The 21,752-nt window shown below is 34.6% G+C and overlaps 1 protein-coding gene across 1 annotated transcript in view; it reads left to right on the top strand.

The window, feature by feature from the left end:
- The window catches only part of LOC113049957 (complement C3-like), a 149,971-nt gene that overhangs the window by 94,650 nt on the left and 33,569 nt on the right, over positions 1 to 21,752 (top strand). The window contains exons 21-23 of the mRNA XM_026212713.1: positions 19,950 to 20,162; positions 20,299 to 20,359; positions 20,642 to 20,725. Coding sequence (XP_026068498.1) covers positions 19,950 to 20,162; positions 20,299 to 20,359; positions 20,642 to 20,725 — 358 coding nt within the window. The remainder of the gene's footprint in view (positions 1 to 19,949; positions 20,163 to 20,298; positions 20,360 to 20,641; positions 20,726 to 21,752) is intronic.

Raw genomic sequence — 21,752 nt, 5'->3', positions numbered from 1 at the left:
CTGCTGAGTTCATTGGTGGAGCAAAAATGTGGCAGGACTTTTACTTTCTGACCCCTGGACTCTCCACCTCTGGTTTTAAATGAACACTTATAATGTGTGCACACTACAGAGTGTTTGATTAACACTGAATCAGTGAAGTTAATGAGATAATTCTGTGATTAACTGATGATTGAGCATGAGTGATGAACACCTGCTATTAACAAACAAAATTACTAAAGGAAAGAGAAACACAAGGACTACAACTGACTTGAGCCACTGCCTTAGATGAAATCAACTGAAATAAAATAATTCAAACAATCTCTCAAGATCTGATTAAACAACCCCACAAACAGCTTCACCAGATGCACATTACTAACCAGACTGACTTTATTTCTGTCAGATGTCTACAGAAGATCTTATTGAGAGTTAAATAGGTTTAGGTGGGGGTTTTTTTTTCACTACCATGATGGAGATCAGTGTTTAATTTAGTTGGGTTCTTGAACGTGACTTTTCAACAACTACGTTTTTTTTTTTTTACATGCTGTAGCAATGCATCTTTGGAACCTGTTATGTATTGTTGTTTATAGATTGACAAGAACAAACACTCTATTTCTGATCCAATCCCATGTCCCTTCTCTTATTGAATAGTGATACTACAGCAAAATAAGGAAACCCAGCTGAGCCATAAGTTATGAAAGACTGTTAAGAAATTTAGACAGAAACATCAAGAATCACCGTATGAATCACAACAATGGTGACAATCCACAAAATAAATAAACAGATAAGTTCTGAACATCACAAAACATGCTACTAAAACTTAAGAAAAAAGCAAAATTATAAGCACATAAGATAATACATAAGTGTTTACTTTAGTTGGGCTCTTGAACGTGACTTTTCAACAATTAAGGTTTTTTTTTTTTTTTTTTTTTTACATGCTATAACAATGCGCCTTTGGAACCTGTTATAGCAAAACAAAAGTACACAGAAGAAAAAAAAAATCTGATGTTGTTTATAGATTGACAAGAACAAATACTATTATTTCTGATCTAATCCCATGTCTCTTCTCTTATTGATACTACAGCATAAGAAGGAACACTGCTGAGCCATAAGTTATAAAAGACTGTTAAGAAAATTTCACTCATAAAAAAAAACCTTTGCTAAAAATTTAGACAGAAAGATCAAGAATCAGCGTATGAATCACAGCAATGGTGACAATCCATAAAATAAATGAACAGATCAGTTCTGAACATCACAACACATGCTCCTAAAACTTAAAACAAATGCAAAATGATAAGCACATAAGAATTCAAGAAAATAAGTGAACAATTCTGTGTCATAATTTATTCATGCCGCAATGCATGCTGGGAGTCATGGATGAGTTTTATCCTGTGCTGGTACCCAGCATGCATTGCATCATGAACCTTTTGATTGTCACCATTGTTGAGATTCATATGCTGATTGTTGATCTCTCTCTTTGAGTGTTGTGGACACCGCTGCCCAAAATATTTAAAACTCAAACTGTTGTTAAAAAGTATGTTCAGATTATCAAATTATGGTTCATTCTCATAAAATTGAAGAAACAAAAAAAAGTCTAGTAGATCATGCTTGATAGAAACAGCCATAATCATTTGATCATCAAAATTAATATTGCTGTAAAAGATGTACCATAAAGATACAAATACAGCAATGAAACAAAATTTAAAGTAAAAAAGTCAAGGGTCAGGAGCCCAACTAAAGCAAACACTGATGTCCACAATGGTGATGCTAAACGAAACTAACATTATCATCTAAATCTATGTAATTCTCAGTAAGATCTTTTGATCTCTGATCTGATAGAAATAAAGTCAGTCTGGTTAGTAATGAGTGAAGTTGGTAAAGCTGTATGTTGATTGTTTAAATCTTCAGTTGATTTCATCTAAAGCTGTGGCTGAAGTCAGTTGTAGTTCTTTAGTTTGTCTTGTTTCCTTTTTCTTCAGTGATTATACTCGTAAACAGCAGCTGTTGATCAGTGTCTGAATTCACTCATTAGTTTTCATTCTCAGGTTAACTATATTAGTAAACTCATGTACGGAATAGTGAATGAGGGTGTAGGGTGTGATTGGAAACACAGACGCTGAGTATCGACTTTGAACGTTGTTAATTTACGATATATAGCAGCAGGCTACCTTCTCGAAAATGATGAATATTACCCAGAATGCACTGTTTTAATGAAAAACAGTATGTTACTGTCGAAATTTGGCCGTTCAGTTGTACAGCAGTTAAAAAACATGGTCATCATGAGCTGCCCATATTATAATCAAGATAACTGTTTAACAATTGTTTGAGTTCTGCATAATTAACCCTGTGAAGCTTAAGTATGTGAAGTTTTTCTCTAATAGTTATAGTGAGTCAATTTTAAATATATATGAAGTTTATAAAAAAAATGTATTCTAGTATTTCACTGTAAAACCCGTTAAGTAAACTGAACTCAAACCGTTTGAGTAAACAGATTGCCTTGATTTAAACCATGTAAGTTTAAAAACTTTGCATTCAAGTAATTAAGTGATTAACTAAGTGCTGATTGAGAATTAGTGATGAACAGCTGCTGTTAACAAACAGAATCACAGAATAAAAGAGAAACACAAGAACTACAACAACTGACTACAGACACAAATAAAATACATGAAATCTCTCAAGATCTGATTAAACAACCCCACAAACAGCATCACCAGCTCCACTTATTAATAACCAGACTGACTTTATTTCTGTCAGACGTCTACAGAAGATCTTATTGAGAATGAACTAAGGTTTAGATGTTGATTTATTGTTTCATTTGAAGTAACCATGTTAGAGATCAGTGTTTGCTTTAGTTGGGCTCTTGACCCTTGATTTCTTTCTTAGTCTTTTCTCTGGCTGTTATAACCATGTGTTTCTGGTAAAGCTGTATGTTGATTGTTTAAATCTTCAGTTGATTTCATCTAAAGCTGTGGCTGAAGTCAGTTGTAGTTCTTTAGTTTGTCTTGTTTCCTTTTTCTTCAGTGATTATACTCGTAAACAGCAGCTGTTGATCAGTGTCTGAATTCACTCATTAGAGCCAAGAGAGAGTGAGGATTTGGAGGCAACATAGATGAGAGTGTGGATCGTCTGTAACTTCATTGCAATTTAATTCAATGTACTGTCGTTCTAATTTCCATAACCGTTATGTTATAGTGGTTCTCAACCTTTTTTTCCACTAGGCCACACTATGTGCATGTGCAAGCGGATTGCACAGGTTTGAGTAGCAATGGGCTTCTTCACACTGCCTCCACATGTGCAGTTGTGCTTTTGAAGCCTGTACTGACCATGCGCACCTGTCCGCGCGATCATAAAAAAACGAAGGTACGCGTTCGTCCCCTCAGAGCCTCCGCACACACTCTCCCAAGACGATGATTACGTCACTCCTACTTAGTGGTCCAAAACGGTCTCCCCGCAGACGCGGATTGTTTAACATTGGCTTAGACGCGCACAGGAGCATGACCCTGACGCGCGACATTGCAGAAAATGTAGCCTATGTTGATCAAAATATGGAAAGCACATTCAAATGTAATAATATGAGGTTCTCTCCAGAGATGTTTTGCCACATTTCTTCAATTAAAGAAGGTTTCCACGTAATATATGGTGTTTCTATTTGGCTGAACTTCTTCAAGTAAAATGCGGGGCAAACTTCAACGAAAAAAAAGAAAATCCAGCACTCTCCTTCACTACTGATAATGCAACTATATTTTTTCTGTGTTCATTCGCTGGCATTTTTCACATTTCTTTATTTTTTTCTCCATTAAAAACAAAATTGTCCATTCTGATGCTCAGTTTTACCGAACTAATGGCTGTTGATGGCTATTTGAATTGAATTCTGCCAAAGTGGGCGCTTGTATGTGTTCGTTAAATGCGTTCTGCTCATGTCTTAAAATAATATATGATACACAAAATAATTTAACAAAAAACATTAGCCTATAGCTTATATTCCTTAAGTAAATTTTTTATTAATGTAAAAAAAAAAATTACTGTAAAACTGAAAAAATAAAATAAAATAATCATTGTGTTCAGCATGCTGGGCCACATTTGAGTTCGTGACGGGCCGCGGGTTGAGATGATGCTGCTGCTCGCTCCATGGTCATTTAATAGGCCTAGCCTATTGCTGCAATGTTTCTTTTACGTGGCTGAAAATAACCGTGCTTTCTGTTACTGAACCTGTGTCTGTCACTCGTTCTCTTAAAAGTGGAAGCTTGTGTGTAGCTTTGTTGCATTGTATTGAAACTTTGTTGATGTTTTTATTGTCATGCATGTTCTGGTTATTTGAGCACGATTGAACATAATTTTTTATACGGCGATAAAAGACAGCTTTGTTGCATTTTTTTTTTAAGTGGGGATTGGGGGTGCGCCAACCCAGTTGGAAAATAGAAGGGGGTGCGCAGGAAAGAAAGTTTGGGAACCGCTGGATTATAGTAAAAGTGATTCTAAGAGCAAGTGGTTCTGTGATAATCAGTTAATCTGAGTGACTTTTCAAACAGTGTGGTCTTCTACGGTGTCAAACAGTCACACAAAGACATCAATAATCAGAATACGAACCTCAACATTGGGGACCAAAAAAAAAATGCTGCAGAGCATGCTGGGAGCCATGAATGAGTTTTGTCCTACAATAGTACCCAGCATGCATTGCAGCATGTTTTTTTCATCACCATTGTAGAGGTTCATATTCTGATTATTAATGTCTGTGTTTGACCAACGAGAAAGAAAAATTTATGTGTACCAAATGTTTATAAAATATTTTTTTATATTAACTGATTTTCACAGAACCACTGGCTCTTAGTGTCATTTTTACTAGAACCACTTCTACGAATTACACAACACCTATTTCATCAGAGATTAGACTCCGCACGGATCAGTAACTGTGAATAATAATGAATAATTATCATCACCAATATAAAGTATAACAACCTACACCTAGGTACAGGTTAACACCTGACGGCATTTCTTCTGGGCTTTTGAATTACAACAAATGTGTTTTAGAAACACCCTGTTATAACAGCCAGAGAAAAAACTAAGACAGAAATCAAGGGTCAAGAGCCCAACTAATACAAACAGTGATCTCTAACATGGTTACTTCAAATGAAATAATAAATCAACATCTAATCCTTAGTTCATTCTCAATAAGATCTTCTGTAGACGTCTGACAGAAATAAAGTCAGTCTGGTTATTAATAAGTGGAGCTGGTGATGCTGTTTGTGGGGTTGTTTAATCAGATTTGAGAGATTTCATGTATTTTATTTCAGTTGATTTCATCTAAGGCTGTGTCTAAAGTCAGTTGTTGTAGTTCTTGTGTTTATCTTTTCTTCAGTAATTCTGTTTGTTAACAGCAGCTGTTCATCACTAATTCACAATTATCACTCAGTTAATCACTTAATGACTTAATTGAAATGTATATCTTCTTTCAGTGAACTCAACTGAATTATGTTCAGAGTACTCATAACTGTTAGTTTTTTCAACTTCAACGGTTTAAGGCAATCGGTTTCCTTAAATGGTTTGAGTTAAAGGGTTAGTTCATCCAAAAATGAAAATTATGTCATTAATAACTCACCCTTATGCTGTTCCAAACATGTAAGACCTCCTTTTATCTTCGGAACACAGTTTAAGATATTTTAGATTTAGTCCGAGAGCTCTCAGTCCCTCCATTGAAACTGTGTGTACGGTATACTGTCCATGTCCAGAAAGGTAAGAAATACATCATCAAAGTAGTCCATGTTGAAGCTTCAGAAATACAGAACAACTCTAAACAAACTACTAAAAGTAACATGAAAAACAAAAATAGAATAGTAAGAATAAAGGAAATTACTGAAACAATTCAGCTAATAATTTATTCATGCTGCAATGCATCATGGGAGTCATGGATGAATTTTGATAGGTGGCACCCAGAATGCACTGCAACATGCTTTTTGGATTTTCACCATTGTTGAGATTCACAGGTTGATTCTTGAGGTTTGAGATTTTAATCACCATTTAAATAGTGATTTTCGTGTTTGTGATTCTGCATGTTAACATCAGGTCTCGTCAATAATGGTCAATTATCACTTAATTATCTAATTAACTTTAACTCTGCTTCAGTGTTAATTTAACACTGCTATTTTAACACTTTCACACTCTTGAGTGTGGTCTCACATGTACTCCCAGCAGAGTTAATTTCACTCAGATTTTTTTGCTGTGTACAGTCTAATGTGTCAGTGTAGGAATTAGTATACAAATAATAAATCTGTGTATTTATTTTGGAGTCTTTACTCACCTTGTGCAGCGGTTGTTTCTAACTCTCTTTGAGGAATGGAGCCGTTACTTCTTTGTATTTGAAATCGCTCTTCCACGCATGTGCGCGCGAGCAAACAGTAGGAGCGCGAGGACGCGTCCAAACCTCATGCATTTTCTTCTTCTTGACAACAGCTGAACAATTATTTCTGAATAATTTAAACTTATTTTATTAGGCAAATTAAAAAAACTCTAAATATTACTATTTTACCGATTGTTATAATTAGACTATTTAATATTTTTAATGTTTGCTTTAAAGTTTCAAGGTAAACTATCCACCTTCAAATGATTTAACATTTAGCTTATTTCAATAAAACAATTTTAAGTTATTAAGTCATTTTATGTATGTATTTATTTATTTATGTTTTGACAGAACAAGTGTGAAGATTATTACATTTAGGTTTTTTTTTTTCACATGGAAAGTGCCAAAAAAGTCATTGTTCCATCACATTCCTAAAAAGTAATTGATAATAATAATAATAATCAGTCAAATTAAATTTTTGTCACATGAATCTCTTGGTTCTTCCAGATGCTGGCTTTTACAAGTGAGATCTTCCAGGAACCACTTTAATGTTAACAGAGCTTACAGTAACCCTTTTTTAAAATGTGAGTTCCTCCAGGAACCTCCAGAGCACTTTGAGGTCTCAGTGTAATGAAAGGGTGACTCCAGAACCTCAAAACTGGGAACAAAGTGCTTCAAGGATCCCATGAGTTCCTGCACGAACTGCAAAGACTATAAAAGACATATTATGAGAAAAAGAGCTTTGAGGCACTTAAAATACATTTTAAGGTTCCTGGAGTACTCAAAAGGATACCTGAGGCACCTTTAGTTTTTACAGTGCATAGTTGGTGTAGGACGGAGAATGCTGTTTAAAAAGCTAAAAACGCTGTACAGTTTTACAAAGCCTTCATAATGCACAAAAGAAGAAAAAAAAAAAACATTAGCCTGTAACTCGCCATATCCCTGAAATGATTGTTTTGTTAAATTAAGCTGATCTTTAGGCTAACATACGAATATAGCAAATTCATTGGGTTGATTATCCACAGTAAGACGATCAGGTCATCAGATAGAGGAATGAATTATGAATTAAATAATTTTAGAAAATATGATTATTTCATATCATCAGAGTATGAAAAAGGAAAATGAAAGGGGTGTATCATTACTGTTTTAATTTATATAGCATGACAAGACAATTATTGTTACATATAATTATCCGTCATGCAGTTGATAAATGACACTGCAATAGTCTAATGTGTCTGCCAATTCAATTTTTATGAAACTTTAAAAAAAAAATACTATATTGCAAAACATAGACTTTTCTCCCCTTTATTTAATGAAAATATGCTGCTCCTCGTTATTTGAAAGTGAAGAAATCGATAAACTTTTATTTCTATCGGCCAGTGATGATTCTGAAAGGACATACCTGTAAACCGTTGCTATAGTTACAAACACAATATCATGATAATTGTGCTCTTATTTTATTGCAGTCTCACAGCCACTGTCAAATATTGAGATACACTTTATAAACTATCATCTATTTATATTAAATTGGTATCTTCTCCGATATACATTTTGTGACCATTGAGACGATTCTTTTCAATCAGTTGTAATGATTCGGGACATTCTACGTTTAAAGAGCCACACAGATGGGAAATCAAAAATTACCTGTATTACAGTGTATGATGTAGCTGTCCATCAGTGTAAACAATGTGCAAATAATTAAACCAAAAAGTACACGATTTATAAAGTTATTGGCTTCTAAAGTAAGGAGTCGACTCTGAATCGCTGAAACGAGTCGTTATAGATTTCAAATCTTTTGCCCATCTCTATGTACGTCACTAGGAACACTTTGCATAATAATCTCTGCCTACCGTCTTGGGAGAAACGGAACTCTGACCTGCCCCACCCCCCACACAGACGCTCTGGTTGGTGTGATAGCATCATGTTGAGGAGACAGTGTGTTTTTAATTTTAAAGGCAAGTTTGTTTTATTTTCACTGCCAAAGAATGAAGATCAGAAGAACCAATGGCTAAAATTCATTTTCACCACAATACCAGAGCAGTACAACAAATCCCTTTTTCACTGATGACCAGAGGTGGATACTCCAGGGGTCAGAAAGTAAAAGTCCTGCCACTTTTTTGCTCCACCCATGAACTCAGCAGCTGATTTCACCAGAGGAGGAAACAAGTCATTCCTTCCAAGTCACAAACTAGTCTCAACTCAAATCCCAAGTCCTCAAAGAGTTAAAGTCAATGAGATAATTAAGAGACTAATTAAATGATGATTGTGCATTGGTGATGAACACCTGCTGTTATTGTGCGTTACAGAGGATCAGATGCTAATGTTTTATTGGTTATTATGCCACCATCATGGAGATCAGTGTTTGCTTCAGTTGGGCTCTTGACCTTTGGTTTCTTATGTTAGATATTTCTCTGTAAAAGTACATGTGCTGTTATAAAACAGTGCGATCAGTGCTGTGCAGAGAACCGTTACTAGCTGGTTTTACATGATGAAGTAATTATTAGGCATCAGCCTGTTTATTTCCAAAACAATTTTATGTATTTATTATTAACAAGTGTTCAGTTTTTAAATAACCTACCTGGTGGAGAGTCCAGGGGTCAGAAAGTAAAAGTCCTGCCATATGTTTATTCCACCCATAAACCCAGCAGCTGATTTCACCAGAGGAGGAATCAAGTCATTCCTTTCAAGTCACCAACAAGTCTCAAGTTAAATCCCAAGTCCTCAAAGAGTTAAAGTCAATGAGATAATTAAGTGACTAATTAAATGATAATTCTGCATTAGTGATGAACACCTGCTGTTAACAATCAACATCACTGAAGAAAAGAGAAACACAAGAACTACAATTGACTTTAAGCACAGCCTTGGATGAAATCAACTGGAAGAAAAAAAAAAAAAAAAAAAAAAAAAACGTCACCATAATTGTGGTGAGTCCACCATCATGGAGATCAGTGTTTGCTTTAATTGGGCTCTTGAACCTTTTAATAATTCAAAGTAATTTGCTTTTAAACAGAGGTGGAGAGTCCAGGGGCCAGAAAGTAAAAGTCCTGCCATATGTTTATTCCACCCATGAACCCAGCAGCTGATTTCACCAGTGGAGGAATCAAGTCATTCCTTTCAAGTCACCAACAAGTCTCAAGTTAAATCCCAAGTCCTCAAAGAGTTAAAGTCAATGAGATAATTAAGTGACTAATTAAATGATAATTCTGCATTAGTGATGAACACCTGCTGTTAACAATCAACATCACTGAAGAAAAGAGAAACACAAGAACTACAATTGACTTTAAGCACAGCCTTGGATGAAATCAACTGGAAGAAAAAAAAAAAAAAAAAAAAAAAAAACGTTGTCACCATAATTGTGGTGAGTCCACCATCATGGAGATCAGTGTTTGCTTTAGTTGGTTAGTTTGCTTTTAATAATTCAAAGTAATTTGCTTTTAAACACTTGCGGTTGTGTTACGTAGTAAACATTAACACATTGCTGATTTAAAAGCTTGAAGTAGAAAATTTTATTGCCCTTTTTTAATCTAAAACATTTTAAATAACTTCATGAAGGTGTCTCTCTTTGGTTTGTTAAATTATGTTCAGCAATTACTGAACTACAAAAAAGTCCTATTAAACAAATATTATTGTAATGCTTAAATATTGGGGGGAAAAAATTGTACAGGCTCGGGATTTTAGACATGAGCACTTATCATATGATCCTCAACAGTGGTTACAATAATTATTCATGCTACAGTGCATAATCAGAGTTTTTACTATGGTGTTACCCAGCATGCACTTCAGCTTGAAGCGTTTTGTTGATTGTCACCATTGTTGAGATTCATATGCTGGGTCATAATGTCTGTGCGTCTTATTAGGAAAAGACTTCAAAAATGTATATTTATTGCATACATTAGGAAATGTATTCATTATAGTGATTAAACCAACGGTTCCACAAGGTAGGTTATTTAAAAACTGAACATTTGTTAATAATCAATACATAAAATTATTTTGGAAATAAACAGGCTGATGCTTAATAATTACGTCATCATGTAAAACCAGCTAGTAACGGTTTTCTGCACAGCACTGATCACACTGTTTTATAACAGCACATGTACTTTTACAGAGAAATATCTAACATAAGAAACCAAAGGTCAAGAGCCCAACTGAAGCAAACACTGATCTCTATGATGGTGCCATAATTTCAACCAATAAAACATCAGCATCTGATCCTCTGTAACGCACAATAACAGCAGGTGTTCATCACCAATGCACAATCATCATTTAATTAGTTTCTTAATTATCTCATTGACTTTAACTCTTTGAGAACTTGGGATTTGAGTTGAGACTAGTTTGTGACTTGGAAGGAATGACTTGTTTCCTCCTCTGGTGAAATCAGCTGCTGAGTTCTTGGGTGGAGCAAAAATGTGGCAGGACTTTTACTTTCTGACCCCTGGAGTATCCACCTCTGCTTATCAGTATGTGTGCTGTCTGTAGCCTGTCTGCACTGATCGTCATGTACAAACATGCAGAGGTGGACACTCCAGGAGTCAGAAAGTAAAAGTCCTGCCATACTTTTGCTCCACCCATGAACTCAGCAGCTGATTTCACCAGAGGAGGAAGCAAGTCATTCCTTCCAAGTCACCAACAAGTCTTGAGTCAAATCCCAAGTCCTCAAATAGTTAAAGTCAATGAGATAATTTAGTTACTAATTAAACGATAATTTGTCATTAATGATTTACACCTGCTATTATTGAGAATTACAGAGGATCAGGTATTGATGTTTTATTGGTTAAAATGATGCCATCATCATGGAGATTAGTGTTTGGATTGGTTGTGCTAGGTCTCTCTCTCTGTAGCCCTATGTGTGGTGTTGTAGAGATGAGAGATCAGTGGTGTACAATAAACATATAGGCACAATGAGCTGGTGATTATATTGAGAATAATGTGTTTTTCCAGAAGTTTAGAGTTCAAATAATTGTCCCAGTGAAACTGCAGCACACAAAAAAGTTATTCAACGTTTACAGAGAATAGATTATAAATCTGTGTAACACATACAAAAATCTTAACACCAGTGCTTTTTTTTTTAGACACACACAGATATCAAGAACCATCATATGAATCTCTGCAATGGTGACAATCAACAAAATGCTTCATGTTGTAATACATGAAAAACTCCCATAATGCACTGCAGTATGTATAATTATTTGTCACCACTGTTGAGGATCATATGATAAATGGTCATGGCTAAATGCGTAATCCTAAACGGTTTTCTTTTTCTCTTAACATAGAAGCATTATGGTGGAAATGTATAAAAATCACTGTTTTTTTTTTAAGAATAATGCGTTTGAATCAAGATCAAACAGGTATCAAAAGCATAAGTTACCTCCTAGTTTGTTTTTGCATTGCATACATGTTTGTCATGAAACAGTAATGCATTTGCTTAGAAGCAAACTTATCAAAACCGTTAAAAGGCTCAAGAGCCCAAATGAAGCAAATACTGACCACAAGTATGGTGACAAAGTTATTTTTTATTTTCCTTCCAACTTATTTCATCCAAGGCTCTGCTTAAAATCAGTTATAGCTCTTGTGTTTCTCTTTTCTTCAGTGATGTTGATTGTTAACAGCAGGTGTTCATCACTAATACACAATCTTTATTTAATTAGTCACTTAATTATCTCATTAACGTTATAATAAATCAGACATAGTGAGTCAAGTTGACAATAAAAAACTGCATTATAGTAAAGGCTTTGTGAAACTATACAGCGTTTTTAGCTTTTTAAACAGCATTTTCCGTTCTACACCAACTACGCACACATTTCCTATCATGTATGTCTTTGAAAGACGATCAAACCAATTAGAGTAGGTGTAGGTGCAGCCCCGCCTTGATCTGCAGGCTGCAGCCGGGTGTACTTGCTTCATCTTGCCATCATTAGACAGAGCATTATATGCCTGCAGTGCATGATGGGTAACACAACAGTAAGAACCTCCATCATGCAAACATGCACTGCAGTATGAAAACTTATTGCCACCACTGTTGAGGATCATATGATAAGTGTTTATGTCTAAAAGCCTGAACAAATATGGTTTATTTTTGTTTTTTCCGATATTGAAGCATTGTGAATTTTTTTTAGTGGGTGTTTTTTTTTTTTTTTTTTATATCAGTGATGAATGTCAGCTGAATGATAAACCAGAGAGAGCACTTAATGATGTTAATTTGTCATGAGTTACAAACTAAGTACAAGCTCAGCTGCTGTACACAAACAATCACTGTAAAAAAAAATTGCAATAGCTTAGAAGCATATTACTTTGATTGAATAAAGGGGTCAAGAGACTACCTTAAGCAAACCTTGACTGGTGGTATTGTTTTTTTAAATATTTTTTTCCTCAGTTGATGTCATGGCTAAAGTCAGATGCAGTTCTGGGGCCCGTTCTTCGTACGTCGCTAACTCAGTTAGCTGGATTTGAATGTTGATGATTTGGCGTGATCTTGGATCATTTGGTTCTTCGAAGCTCATCCCGGAGCTGCTGTCATAGCAACAGGTCCATAAGCTTAAACCTGCCCAGGAGCAGGCTTATTTCATGTAAACAGGATTAGATCGCTTCTTTTCAACCAGAACTGATACTCAAAATATGTCTGCTACCACTGCTACTTTATTACAAGAGTATCGTACTGATCCAGGGACAATAATTTAAAATAATAATCATAAAAAAAATATATATTTAAAAATAATATAAAAATGCTGTGTAGTCCATAACAGCCTACACTGTAGGACGGCACGATTAATCGCATGCGATTGTCATGCGTGTCTCATCAGTAAAGATGGTTCTGTGATTAGCGGTAAATGTCCATCAGCTGCTTTCAAATGGAGCCGCACCTAATATACAGAGCCGCAGATCGTTGACAAGCTACGCAATATCGCGTTCATAACCGCATGCGATTAATCTGCGATTATGAACGTGATATTGCACAGCTTGTCAGTGAATTACGGCTTCCCATCACACTAGATGTGGACTGACATTGCTCAGAAGTCAGATGTTGGTTGAAAGTGAAAACCCAACCTCTGTTTGGTGTCAAACTCTAGCGTAAATACTCCAAAAACATGACAATCTTCACTTATTATAAACAAGATTTATTTCTGTCATAAATGTAAAAAAGTTCTTATTGAGATTAACAGAAATTTTGATGGTTTATTGAAAATTATAGTTTAGTTTGATGTCACCATTATGCTGATCAGTACTTAGGAAGTATGAGTCTTTTCAGTGTTAGCGTTCATTTAGCTGCTGTAGTTATACCTGTTACAGCAAAACATTGAGAAAAATATGTCATTAGATAATGTTGGTTACTGGCTGATATTAAAAATGTCTTAATGTAACAATCTGATCAACTGATTTTACCAGGAGTCTGTTCTACGCTATTAATTTAATATTAGTGACTATAGCAGATGTGTTGCAATACACAGGGTCCTGACAATTTATTTTATTTTATTTTTATCTGATCTTTTTAAACTACATTGTTTTAGAATCACTTCAAACCATAGGATGCTTAGACATACAGAGACCTTAAGAATTAGTGTAAGAATCTCAACAATGGTGACATGCTTCATGCCGCAATGCATTCTGGGTGCTATGGATGAGTTTTGCATGATGTACCCAGAATACATTGCAGCATAAAGCATGTCACCATTGCTGAGATTCATACACTGAATCTTGATGTTTGTGTGACAAATTTTTATTTAAATTTTTGAAATTATCTGCTTTAAATTCAATTGGGTGTCAGGTTGTTGACCCTTGAGTCACTTTAATAAATAATACTTAACTAACACCACACAGTAGCTTGGGTGAAAACAAGTAATCAGACATATCAATCATCAGCAAGCAAACAGCACCATTGAACCACATATTCGTTTGCTGTTTTAGCCACAATAAAGATGACAGCAGCTAAAAAACAACACCGTCAAGTCAAGTGTCAAATTGCACAACTAAAGCCAACACTTACCAGCATTATGGTGACATCAAACCAAGCTATTACTTTTAAACAGACATCAACCTCCACATCTAAACATCCACTTAAATCTTAATTAGAATGTTATGGAATAATGTTCTAATAATGTTATTGATAAACATTTGTAGAATGTTTTTAGAGAACGTTATCCTATCTTTTGAGAGAACGTTCTGGGAACAAAAATAAAACTACCCGCTAAAAACATTGTTAGAACAATCCATGGGAATGTTCTTAGAACATTTTAGAACAAAGAAAATTCTAGCTGGGAAGTGCCGCTCCATTTGAAACCAGGTGGTGGACATTTACTGCTAATCACAGAACCGGCTTTACTGACAAAGACACGCATGACAATCGCATGCAATTAATCGTGCAGCCCTACTACACTGTAAAAAGTGTTTCCCTATATTTATTCAGTAAAATTGTGTCAAAAATTTACAAGCAATATTATTAATTAAATTTAACACATTTTAATTAAGTAGAAATAATCATTAAAAATGAGTAGAATAACATGAAAAAATTAAGTAAAATTTACTTAAAAATATTGATTTCATTGGACAAAAATCAAACAAACAAAAAAACACTATGCTAATCATATCTATCATATCTATGTAAGCAACAAAAATGTTAATTTGTAAATAGGCTGATGTCATGTGCATGCATATAATGTTTTTGAAGGGTGTTTGATGATCGCCAACTACTGGCCTGGCATGCATAACATAGTATTCTTTAGCATAGTGTTTTTTTTGTTTGTTTGTTTTTTGTCCAATGAAATCAATATTTTTATGTAAATTTTACTTAATATTTTCATGTTATTCTACTCATTTTTAATGATTATTTCTACTTAATTAAAATGTTTTAAATGTAATTAATAATATTGCTTGTAAAATTTTGACACAATTTTACTGAATAAATATAGGGAAACACTTTTTACAGTGTACTATAGACAGCCAGTTTTACTCACTGAACTATTTATTTGTCATAAAAGTATTACTTCATAATTGTATTAGAGTCTTACACACATGCTATACAGATAATAGAGTCGTGCATTATTTTGAGTGATGACTGCTATTATAAGAGTGGCTTGATGGAGCACAGGAGATGCAGATAACATGATATTGACCCTTAAGAAACTATCATTAATGCTGTCACGTAACAAATCTGTCCAAATATAAAATGAAATGAATAGATAATTTCTACATTGAAATAAAAATGTAAAGACTGCACAACTATTATAAATTGCGAAAACTAAATAATTGGGAATCATGAAAAAAAAATTCTAATAAAATAAAAACATGTATCTATTATCTGTTTCATGTATCTATTATAACATCTATGTAGTTTTGTTTGCTTGGCTGTTTCCTTATAAAAGTCCAGAAATTTCAGTCAGGTGTCGTTTTAAATTATATGACGTCATTACATTGCCGTCTTGCCACCAGCCAATCGCTGCACTTCTGATCATGGTTTCGAGTATTGATACATCCCAGCAGGCACAGGATGTAGACTCCAACGTCAGTTAGACGTTGGATTTTGGTTGAAAATGAAAATCGGGTTGACGTCTAAATCCAACGACTGTTTGACGTCAAGCTCCAACGTTGGGCAGATGCTGAATTTTGGCTGGAATAAACACCCCCACAAAAAAAAAAAAAAAATCATAAAAAACATTTAAATGCATGGCAGTACACATATTACGAGCTTCACTTATTACTTAACAGTTTGACTTTATTTCTGTCAGACGTCTACAGAAGTTATTTTTGAGAATTAACAGAGATTTAGATGTTGATGTTTTATTTGAAAATGTTTGATCACCATTATTGTGATCAGTGTTTGCTTTAGTTGGGTAGTTTGACTCTTGGCTTAGTAAGTTTGTGGGTCATGTAATAGTGTTTACCAAAGCACATAACTTGTTATAAAAGGGGCCATGAACAAATATAAGGTGATATAGTTATCATGATGAAAAATGATTGAGGATAATTTTTCTTGTGATTGACCCAATTGTTAACGAACAATATTCAAGAAACAATACTTTCCTCCATCAGATCTGACATTCTGATTTTTTTTTTTGAATACATTTTGAGAGAAAATTCTTTTGAGACACATAGACATCATTAATCAGTATATGAATCTCAACAATGGTTACATGCTTCATGCAGCAATGCATGCTGGGAGCCACCATAGAATAAAACTCATGGCTCCCAGCATGCATTGCTGCATGAAGCATGTCACCATTGTTGAGATTCATACGCTGATTGTTGATGTCTGTGTGTGTCAGCATAGGTTAAGTTTTTTGAACTCATGTTTAAAAGATTTTAACTGATTGTTATAACACCACTGGATCTCATGTGACAGAAACACATTGTTTGTAATATGAATGTTAAAACATCAGTGAATCAGGTTATTTTATGATTATAAAACCATTAACAGATAACAGCCATCACCTGATCTCATGTCACATTATCTTTCTTTGATGCTGCAAATGTGCTTGACACACAACTGTCACAGCGGAAACAAAAGATATAATAAGTGTTAAGAGCCCAGCTAATGGAAACACTAATCACTGTTGTGGTGTTTAACTGTTATGCTGTTATGGAAATTAAACACATTAGAATTAAAACTCTGTTAATTTCCAATAAGAGCTTTTGTAGATGTCTAACAGAAATAAAGTCAGTCTGGTTAGTAATGAGTGAAGCTGGTGATGCTGTTCATGGAGTTGTTTAATCCTTCTCTGCTGATATCTTGAGATATTTAATGTGCTGCCATGCATTTCACCCTTTGTTGCAGTGTGGTGCTTATTCCAACCAAAATTCAACGTCTGTCTGATGTCAGAGTTTGACCTCAAACAAAGTTGGGTTTAGACGTCAACCCAACTTTCATTTTCAACCAAAATATGACGTCGGACTGACGTTGGATTAGTTGGAGTCCAACGTCTTCCTGACGTCACATTGATGTACTGTGCCTGCTGGGATATCCCACACATGAACGCGCAATTATCTCAGATAACTCAATCCAGCGATACTAATCATACACAACAGGTGTGTTCGAAGAACCCAATTAGCCGGATCATGATTAGCACGATGATATCATCTTGGATGTGTCATTTGATCTCGGATGTAATAAGCGACGTAAAAAGAACAGGCCCCTGGTGTTTCTCTTTTCTTCAGTGATGTTGTTTTTTTTCACAGCAGCTGTTCATCACTAATGCTCAATCTGCACTTAATTCATCTCTTAATTATCTCATTAACTTTAACACTGCTTCAGTGTTATTTTACTTCTCTGTAGATTGGGGCAATATGCCCTCTGAGCAGAGTTGATTTAACGCTTATTGTTTTACTAAAAGCAAGCATAGGCTGCTGTGTGCATAGTTTGGTAAGGCAGAATGAGCACTCACTTAATAATCTATAAAAAACTGACATTTTTGTTCATCACAATCTCACAAAGCTCTATGAACAAATTAATATATGCATAATGAATCTTTCATAATGCCTATAATTTGATGAAAGAATTCATAACCATCCAGATTTCAGCACTGCACAAGAAATCTGCTGTTTTTGCCTGTGGCCAATAAATATAAAATAATACAAATGTTTTATAACTGCTGCCCTTTTTTGAGTTTTATGGCTATATATCTGAGTAAGGACAGAAACCTTAAAACTAGGTATTATTAAATGTTGATTATTAAATTAAATTAATGTTGATCTGCTTTGGATTTACCCAGCAAAGTACATAAAGCAGCAAACCCAAAATGTATCATGAATTGAATGTTTAATATATCCAGCAACCCCATCAATCATCGCAAACATTTACATTGCACAGAAAACAGAAAACACCAAATAGAAAATATCTATCTACACAGCAAAATCCCCAGTGTTCATTTAACACTCTTGAGTGTGGACTCATATAAACACTGAAGCAGTGTTAAAAGTAACACTGAAGCGGAGTTGACGTTAATGAGATAATTAAGGAGTTAATTGAGTTATGATTGACCATTATTGAAGACACCTGATGTTAACAAGCAGAATCACCAAACGAGAAAATCACAATTTGTGTGTCACCATTATAGTGGTCAATGTTTGATTTAGTTGGGATCTTGACCCTTCAGTTATTATCTTTAGATTTATGTGGCTGTGGTGACTGAATTATATCATACAGACAGACCACAGCAAAGGCAATTATGTGTGCCATTGATTGTGATTTGAGCTATTTGTTATAGAGTGACCTGAATGCCTGAGTTTAAGTTTCTTTACTGCATACATAAATTAAGTGAAAAAGAAAAGGAAGCAACTCAGCATTTCTGACATAGTATGACATGTTTTTAATAGTTAGTTCTACGTAAAAAAGAAATCTTTTGTTTGGACACACAGACATCAAGAATCAGCGTGAGCATCACAACAACGGTGACCATCAAAAAAGCATGTTGTAGCCAATAAAAACTCATCCATGGCTCCCATCATGCATTGTGGCATGAATAAATTATGAGCTGAACTGTCTTTTTAACTTTTTATTCTAACTATATTTTACTTTTGCTGTTTTTATGTTCATTTTTAGTATCTAGTTTTTTTATGTTCAGAGTTGGTCTGTTTATCTGGATATGCTGTTTGTCACCGTTGTTGAGATTCATACGCTGATTATTGTTATCTGTGTGTGCCTAAAATTAAAAATTTTTAATAAAAAAACAGAATCACTTGCAAGAGATACCTACAAAATGTATAGAAAATACAGATTTTTTCATTGTGGAATCAAAGCTGTGACGATCAATAATGGAAGTTTCACTTTGAGAAAACACTGTAAATGAGTTCAGTGATTCATGTCAAACAACGATTACATTAAAACATAATCATCAACACGCGATGATTTTTGCTCTTGGTTTGACAAACAAACTTTAAAAGTAAAAAGTTACAAGCCAAGATCCCAGCTAAATCAAACACTGACCACTATAATGGTGACACACAAATTGTGATTTTCTCGTTTGGTGATTCTGCTTGTTAAAATCAGGTGTCCTCAGTAATGCTTAATCATAACTCAATTAACTTCTTAATTATCTCATTAACTTCAACTCTGCTTCAGTGTTACTTTTAACACTGCTTCAGTGTTTATATGAGTCCACACTCAGAGTGTTAAATTAACACTGGGGAGTGTTAAATTAACACTGGGGATTTTGCTGTGTATCAGAAATAATAATAATAATAATAAAAAATATCCAAAATATTTTCAATATAGGGGTGATATGAACCAAAAATAAGAATGGTAAAACATTGCCATGTAAAAAAACAGCATATGCTGCTTAAGTATGCTTTGACGCTTCAGTCTGCTCACAGTCTGTTTGCTTATGAACAATCCCCAGCTCGATAACATCAATCAACCTCACTTTGATAATTTATCAAATGCATTGCATGTTATCTCCTTCTTTCCACCATTGCTGCATGGGGACTCTTATTAGTCTCTCTTAACTCACCAGACTCTGTAACCACACCTACTCAGCAGATGCAACTAGATTAAACAGAATGATAAAGCTATTATAATGGAATAAATTAAATTAAACTTGGCCTTTTGGACATGGATCCTGAGACTCATTTGAGGTTTTGTGCTGCTAGTGGAACAAACTGAAAGTAAGTGAAGAATACTGTCTTATTCTAAAACAGTCTCATGTGTTTTATCCAGGTGCGTGTGGAGTTTATGAAGACAGAAGATGTTTGCAGCTTTGCCAGTAAGAAAGGCAAATACAGAACGACAGTATCTGTTGAGAAAGACTCCAGTATATCAGTTTCATATGTGATTATTCCCATGACGCTGGGCAATAAGGATATTGAGGTGAAAGTTTCAGCATATGATGCCATCTACTCTGATGGAGTGAGAAAGACGCTGAAGGTGGTGGTACGTCTAATGGGAATTCTGTCACATTTTGTTTCATTTGATTTGTTCATTTGTTAGTATAGTATTAGTATAGTATGATCTATACAAGAACAGAAAACACCACAGGTAGTTAACACACACTCACTCTCTCTTTCAGTCTGAGGGTGTGCTGACTGAAGTACACAGAGAAAATGTGGAGCTCAATCCTGTTAAGAACGGTGAGATTTACTGTGAAGCACAAAATAACATCACTGTGTTATATTTTTATTATGGAACATTACATACATTTCACTTTCAGGTAATTATAAAAAAAAAAAAAAAAAAAAAAAAAAAAAAACATTATGAATTTCATTACAGTTTCAGCCAATCCAGAGACCATAATGAACTCCTGCTCTTTACTTGCAAATTACTCACCAAAACCATACAAAATGTGATCAGCACATGACTCATAACTCTTCCTCCATCTTGTTGTTCTCTGTTTCTCTTCCCAAATGGATCAGGGGAAAAACCTTTAGTTTTTAATGCTGACAAACAAGCTAATCGGGTTCCAGACACACCTGCTAACACATACATCTCAATTACTGGTAAGGAAAAAGACATTTAATTAATGTGTAGTGATTATTTCTTTAAAGCTATATGTGTGTTTTGTTTAAGGAAAGATACATTGTATAGCTCTATAATTCTATGAGCTATATATTCACCCATTATGAAATTAAACATGGTTTACTACAAATAAGATACAAGATGACACCGATGTTGATGGCAGCATCTGTGGCGTGCTATGCAGTTGTTTTTGTTAGTTGTCCTGTCTTTATGTTCCTGCAATCAGTTTCACCAGAGACAAATTGATTGAAATTCGGCACTACACATCACCGGATATATTATCGGTTTTCGACAAGTCAGATGTTTTGCTGGACATACAGTAAGTAGACAGCCTAAAGGCCTCTTTTACCGCTTCACGTTCCGCCGCCGCGGCGTTTGTAAAGTGCATTTGCAGCTTTTGACCGCTGAGTGGCGCTTTGACCACAAGTTATCAAACAAGCGCATCACAGCACATTTTCACAAATAGACGTCCAATTTGCCTTCCTGATGTGTAACATTTGACAGCTTCAATCACGGAAAATGAAAGAAAAAGACTATAGTTAAAATATTTTATATATTTAATATGTAATATTCACAGATGAAAGTTTGGTACTTATGAAGTTATGTGCATTTCTTAGAACGAATTCAAGCAGGATAAATGTCAAGTCTGTGCCTGAGCCTGTGCTTATATTTTTTCTAAGCTACATGGTATTAAACCATATTTTAGATTTGATACATTTAAAAGGTGTGCAGTATTATTTATATTATATGAATTATGTGTCATATTATTCAAAATAAATTGTGGTTTACTTTGCATCTGAGCATTAAAAGTGGTAGCCTATTTTAGGGGGTAGGCTACATAGATTAATGTGCAATGTCAATATTTTCATATATTATGCCTATATTTTAATTTATATTTTAAAATTCCTTTAATAAAACAGCATGTATTTTTGTTATTCGTTACCTGTCCTTTATTTTGACAGATAACTTCTTGGGAAAAAGACATTTGTCTGTAAACTGATTAAGAAA

Source organism: Carassius auratus, chromosome 1 (assembly GCF_003368295.1).
Source record: "Carassius auratus strain Wakin chromosome 1, ASM336829v1, whole genome shotgun sequence".
NCBI classification, from domain to species: Eukaryota; Metazoa; Chordata; class Actinopteri; order Cypriniformes; family Cyprinidae; genus Carassius; species Carassius auratus.
This window is presented reverse-complemented; position numbering and strand designations above follow the sequence as displayed.